Here is a 6972-nt window from a genome sequence, read left to right on the forward strand (position 1 = left end):
GCAGCAACTTAATTAGTAAGTATCTAATAAATTTCCATCAAACATGCTATTGTGATGTTCTTAATTCATGCCTTTTTTTCACTTATTTTAAGATGAATGACTAAATAGTTTATCAAAACACACCTTTACAAAATCTGCTTATTGTCAACACAGATGTACATGTTTTCATTGGATGTTTGAAGAACTCTGACATATACTTATTCGCACAACAAATATTTCTTAATAACCGTTTCCACTTGAAAGGTTAGTATCTCACATACAAATTTTTACCCAAATAGTTTTGTTTTATGTTTACTGCAAAAACGTTATTTCAATACATTAAATGAAAAAAAGGAAGAAATACTGTGAGAAATATATATAACTATTACTTTGTTTAGAGCTTGTAATTCCAGTTTAATGCCATACCAATACAGTGACCAATTTTATCCTTTATACATGTATTACTTTAAATTAATCCAGTTCTCCAGATACATTTGCATGTTATTCTTAATAATACAAAGCTTTAATACTTGAATAAAATTTTTATATTTTGGAACTATCAGCTAGGACAAACAAAATGTGTGTATATACACTTGAGGTCAACTAGCTCAGTTATAAAGATCTGAGGTGCAAGATCTTATTTTCTTGCATCTTGACTCTTTACAATGGCATCTAATTTTATCCCAGACCAGCTGAGGTACGTGAACTGTGCCTCAGATCATTTGTTGCAAATACTTGATTTAGTGATTGTTCTTGCTGAAGTTATGCACGTGTGATGTTGATTACAGAAACCACAGATTGCATTTTCGACAACTACAAATGAGGATGCATCTCCTCAGAACTAGGGCTGTGTACAGAAACTAATTCATTTAGTAGTTCCAAGGTAAAATACTTTCACAATGTTACTTCTAATGAAATAAGTTACAAAGATACCTTTGCTTGTTCAAAGAATGTTTTACTTCACAAAAAACTGATACTAGAAGTCTTAAACTTCCATTTTACTATAAAATACACATTTATTTAAAAGAAAACCATACATTCATTTAATTCATCTAAAAATACCAAGTGAATTAAAACACTCTGATTAACACATTATTTATAGACTTATCAAAAAGTTAACAGTCTTCTATTATTTTTCAATATCAAACCAACCTTGTTAATTTTATTTTTAAATTATTAAATTATGTTTTATATCAATTATTTACTATAAATAAATTCTCAGGACCATATTATGAAAGTTTGAAATTTTCTTTAAATCATGAATAACACAAATATGTTACATTGTTAAAATATATCATGTTTCTTTCATACCTCTTAGTGTTTAAGAGTAACATCAAGATTTTAACAATGACTAATAACATATCACTAAGATCAGAAAATATTTACTGGTCTATAGTGAGCATACTCCTTAAACTGAACCAACCATGTATCTCTAACAAAACTCTACTTAATATATATATGACATGTAGTTTTATTAAATTTTGCACAAATTACTCAAGAGCTATCTGCACTAGCCACTCCTTATTATGAAACAACAGACTAGAGGGAAGGCAGCTTGTCAACACCATATAAAACAACTCTTAGGCTACTCTTTATCAATGAATATTGGGATTGGCCATAACTTTATAACATTCCTATGTTTTGTGATGGGTTTCAATCCCGTGCCCCACAGATTGCAAGTCAGGGGCATCCTAACTATCAAGTCAAAAATAATATGTTTCAAGAGTGGTTATAATTTCAAAACATGTTAATTATCATCAGAAACACAAGCTTAAGAAATGAATTATTTTCTACCAAGACTTTTTAATTCCTTTTTTCTCTAACATCTAAGTATTACAGTTACTTGAATAAATTTTCTAATGAAGAAAACTTCTAATAATATATAGGTCATACAAAACACAAAGATGTAAAGACACTGTTTTGTGTAACACGACCACAGTGCCTTCACTGACTTTCATGGCAGTGAAGTATTATATACCATCACTAATATACTGTTCCATCCGCTAAAGTAAACTTAAAAAACAAACAAACTCAAAGCCAGTCTTTATTACCTAAATATTTATCAATACTTCCTTTAAGCTCCCTTAACTTTACTGTTTCTAACACCTCTGAAATTTGTCAATGTTTTACAGATTACTGTTTCATGGGTGAAGATTAAGTATTTACGAAAGATATACATTGTTCTCCAAATTCTTACTTAATAGTCAACTTTCAGAAATACACAAATTTGTGGAAAACTAAAAAGTTCCCTGACTAGAAAGACCAGAAAAATAAAAAGTAGTTTAAACATTTGCATTATACAAAAATAACAGTTATATCATTAAATTGGGCTTTTCTTTAATACATACAAACATAAAATGCACCATTTTTGTTGCTTTACATAAAATATGTTTAACCTTGAGAATTCTAATTATCATTGTAAATGTAAACTTTGTTTTAATGGAGATTACAAGAATACATTATAGTGAGTTTCACTGTTGATCAACAATTCCTAACATTAAGATTCTTTCTTATGTTTCTTCCAACATCAGTTCGAGGACTTCATATTGATTCAAATACAATATTGAGCAACCATTACAAGAAGAATGATATACAATATAATGGTACTTGTATGGTTAAATTACTCTTTAGAAACTTTAAGAAATGAGATTTTTTTTAATTTTTAGTTGTGTAGCCAACTAAATTATCAGACTCTCTATAATAGTCCTATTCCAATGAAACAATAATTTTTGTTGTTGAATTATGTATATTAACCTGATCAGTTTTATATTTTTACTTATATTAAAACCTATTTGGCTCTGTTAAAAAACAAAGTGCAATGGTCAATTTTATTCTTCAAATTTCAGTTATAATTATTAGGTTTCATAGTTTTGTTTGATATCTCAGTTAATGAAACATTATTTGTACAAAATGGGGATATCAGGTTTAAATCCAATTGCATAGGTTGACAGCCTTGTGTTTTATGTTGTAAATTATGCTAAGTATTATCTAAAATGTCTAATGCGACATCTTATACAAAGAACGCAAGAAGCACAAGTTATAAAATCTTGTCAGGAACTATGTAACTCAGTGAAATTAATGAACATTCTAAATTGACTTCTGTTGGCATTCACCCAGCATGGTACATTTATTGTGTAGTTAAAATACATACTTAGAAACTGAAAACACAGAACTTGAAGTTAATTATCAAGTATTTTATAATTTAATTCATTGCTGAGAAATGACATCATAGCATCAATAACCATTTTTCTCACTGCAGCATTTCCAGAAAGCAAAACTGCCAACCTTGCCACATCAGTAATATTCAGATTGGATGTTACATCTGTAACAGCATCTACTAGTCTTTCCTTCTTGTCATTAGACATTTCTTGTATTACTTGAACAACAGGTTTAAACTTGTCTCTAGCTATGTAACATGCTGCACAACCACCAACTGCACCACCTAAAATAAAATATTAATATATAATAATTAGTTAATTATATGAAACGAAAGTAATCTAAAATGTAATAAATCTTTAGTTTACAAAAACAAGTATACAAACTCTTATTTCAAAACCAAAATTACCAGGCTTCCTATTTATAATTGTATTTCAGGTAACAAGGCTTTAATTAAGTTAAAATTCAAACACACATATAATTAGAAATCCATATTTGGGAAACAAATTGTCTATGAAATTGCCTATTACTTGTAAAACACTTGCTGACTTCATAAGCTCTCTTGCTTCTGTCTATATATAAATATGGAGTCTTGTTATTCGCTACTTGTACTAGTAGTACTAAAGAACTAGCATTTGTGCTGCTACTACTACTACTAGTAGTCCCATGTACTGATTCAAAACTATCAATTTCAAAATTAATATAAGTCATGTGTACAATATCTGAAATAAAAACAAGAACAACAACTAAGCCTACATACCAACTGCAAGACCAACCGGACCCATAAGTAAACCCCCAACTGCTGCAGATGTTCCTGCAACAATGCCACCTTTTACTGATTCGTTCACTGTAACTTTAAGGTTTTCCTCTGATGCCAGAATCATCAAAAGTTTCATTAAATCGTCTAAATCGACGGGCATTTTCACAAATTCTACAATTCTTTTATATATAAACGTAGTTTAATTCAAATTTTTGAACTTATAAGTACTCTGGATTATCGGACAGTGCTTAGTTTTATTATATACTTAGGGCGTTATTCTTATAAGACGTTTTCCATCCCCTCTTCCTGGTTTAACTTTCAAATTTCCGTTTCGTTTCGCAACTTAGTTATCCTCAGTCTTAATCACTTCCCCCGAGAACTAATATTCCGCCCGTGCGGTGGCATCAACAATCGCGTATCAACTGTTGGTTAAAAAAAAACAACAATAACAAAAAAAGATGATGACAACGTGGAAAGACGCGTTGGGTTATTTAATAAAATTTTTCCAACAGTGTTTTCAAAAGTTATTGTAAATTCTAAAGTTTATGTTCTGTATATTTAGAACAGAAAAAGTAGATTTATTTTGCATAATGTAGGATAAGACATACTGAAATGATATAACACGAAGTTTTTAAATTTAAAATACACAAATTTACTTACGAAGAAAGTCCACTGATCGGTTTGGTTTGTTCGGAATTTCGTGCAAAGCTACACGAGGGTTATCTTAACTAGCCGTCCCTAATTTAGCAGTGATAGACTAGAGGGAAGGCAGCTAGTCAACATCACCTACCGCCAACTCTTGGGCTACTCTTTTACTAATGAATAGTGGGATTGACCGTTACATAATGATTCCCCAACCGTTGAAAGAGCTTTGTTGCAATACAAATAACCAATCAATATATATTAGTATCTACGCATTTTTTTAATTTAAAAATATATATAAGATTCTCTTAAATGTTTTATTAGAAAAATGTACGTTGTCAAAATTTCATCTACATTTTTAAATATTATTTTAATTTAATCATTTAACCCTGTTACTTATTCTGAGTTTCGTGTGTCTAAGAGGGATCAGTTAATATTATTGGAGCACTATAAGATTTCAAAAAATCAACATTTTAGTTTAATTATCTCAGTCACTGACTCGATGATTTTAATATACATATATATATTGTTACCTATCTTCTGGCTCGGCATGGCCAGGTGGTTAGGACGCTCGACTCGCAATCTGCGGGTCGCGGGTTCGCATCCCCATCCCACCAAACATGCTCGCCCTTTCAGCCGTGGAGGCGTTATAATGTGACGGTCAATCCCACTATTCGTTGGTAAAAGAGTGGCCCAAGAGTTGGCGGTGGGTGGTGATGACTAGCTGTCTTCCCTCTAGTCTTACACTGCTAAATTAGGGACGGCTAGCGCAGATAGCCCTCGTGTAGCTTTGCGCGAAATTCAAAACAAACAAACAAACCTATCTTCTCGTTTGTTAATTTCCGGTGTAAATTCTTTCCGAGGAACTTCAGCGATACAAGTCCTTATTTAAAACTAGTTTATTCTTTCTCGATACAACTTTGTAATACACAGAATTTCCACAATCACTTTAAACTTAACAACCTTTATAACACACGCTATAAATCACAGTCATTCACACAGTTTACTTACGGTGCCTACTGTTCGCTTGACTCAATTATCTCTTTCTTCAATCTATCTGCATATCTATCTATCTATGCCCTTGCGCTGGTTTTTCTTGCCAGGCTTATATAATAAAAAAGAGGGCGACTCGAACAAACTAGAGTTGCCAGGAAAATTAACGATCCTTCCAGAAACTCCAGCACGCATGCTTACAGCATCGCGTGATTTCCGCTGTCGTAACACACACACGTACAAATGTAATAATCACAAAGATGCACATGAACTTCTAAAGTAGTAACTGCTTGATAGAAGGTCCAGAATATTGTAGTAAGCTACAGTACTGGGCAAAAGTGTTAGGGCAAGAGAATATTTTGTCATTCTTTCCATTTTATGGGGCTAATACTTCCATGCCATTACAGAATGTAAATTTCAACTATGGTAATGCTTCACTGATCCACGTTGACAATTGAATGAACCAGGATGAGAATACTTATCATTCTTTAGAATTCCCATATACTTGTATGTCATGAGGGTTCTGCTTGAATGAACATACTGATCAAATCTAGGATCTGAAATAACTGTCATGGTACCCCATGTAGTATCTTAACTATATGGAAAGAAGCTAACAAGGAGCTAGCATATAGTGCAATATATGCTAGAAGAAATCAATTTACTAGCACTCCACAAATAAACCTTGATAAAAACAGTATTTAACACCATATATTAAGTCTTGTTGTCATCCCACGGCCAAAAAAGCGAAGAAGATTGTCAATAGAGCAGAGAGTTCACATAAAAGCTTTATGTGCTGCTGGTTGGACTCTCCAGTAAATTTGAAAATAGGAAAGGAAGAGGCAGAACACCTAAACTCAATGATACGTATGTTCGTCTGTGCAGCCTTCGGGGAAAGAAGGAAGACTGCCACTAATCTCAAGCATGAGATAAATGACCATGTACCAAATGACAGAAAAGTGTCCAGAACTACAGTATCAAGAAGACTTAACAAGAATGGAATATTTGGCCGTGTAACAGTAAAAGAAACATTTACTTCGATTTCCAAATGTTGTCAAGAGAGTGAAATTTGCAAAAAAGTACAAAAAAGTGGACTGTTGATGATTGGTGTTATGGACGGATGAATCCAGGTTTGAAATATTTGGTTCAAAGAGTAAGTTGTACGTCCGGTGGAACAAAGGTGAAAGATACTTACCCCAATGCATAGCACGTACTATGAAGCATGTGGGAGACAGTGTGATGGTTTGGGAGTGTTTTTCTGTTGAGGCAACAAGAGATATTTGCAAAATAGATTAAATAATGGACCAGCGCAAGTACTATCAGATACTGATCCCTCATGGTATACCCATTGATTTGCGAAATATTGGTAAATGATTCTACTGCTAAGAAGATAATGACCCCAAACACTCATCCAACCTATGCAGAAATTATTTAGCTAAGAAAGA

At 32.4% G+C, this 6972-nt stretch overlaps 1 protein-coding gene across 1 annotated transcript; it reads right to left on the minus strand.

Moving 5' to 3' along the window:
- Positions 1-929: 929 nt before the first annotated feature.
- Positions 930-4317, minus strand: LOC106462006 (protein C19orf12 homolog). Its single transcript, XM_013921873.2, has 2 exons — positions 3896-4317; positions 930-3421 (listed from the first exon to the last, which is right to left on the minus strand). Exons 1-2 carry the CDS (start codon positions 4053-4055, stop codon positions 3159-3161), a joined length of 423 nt encoding a protein of 140 aa, XP_013777327.1. The 5' UTR covers positions 4056-4317; the 3' UTR covers positions 930-3158.
- Positions 4318-6972: the final 2655 nt, after the last annotated feature.

This window comes from Limulus polyphemus, unplaced genomic scaffold (genome assembly GCF_000517525.1).
Source record: "Limulus polyphemus unplaced genomic scaffold, Limulus_polyphemus-2.1.2 Scaffold1073, whole genome shotgun sequence".
Taxonomy (NCBI): Eukaryota; Metazoa; Arthropoda; class Merostomata; order Xiphosura; family Limulidae; genus Limulus; species Limulus polyphemus.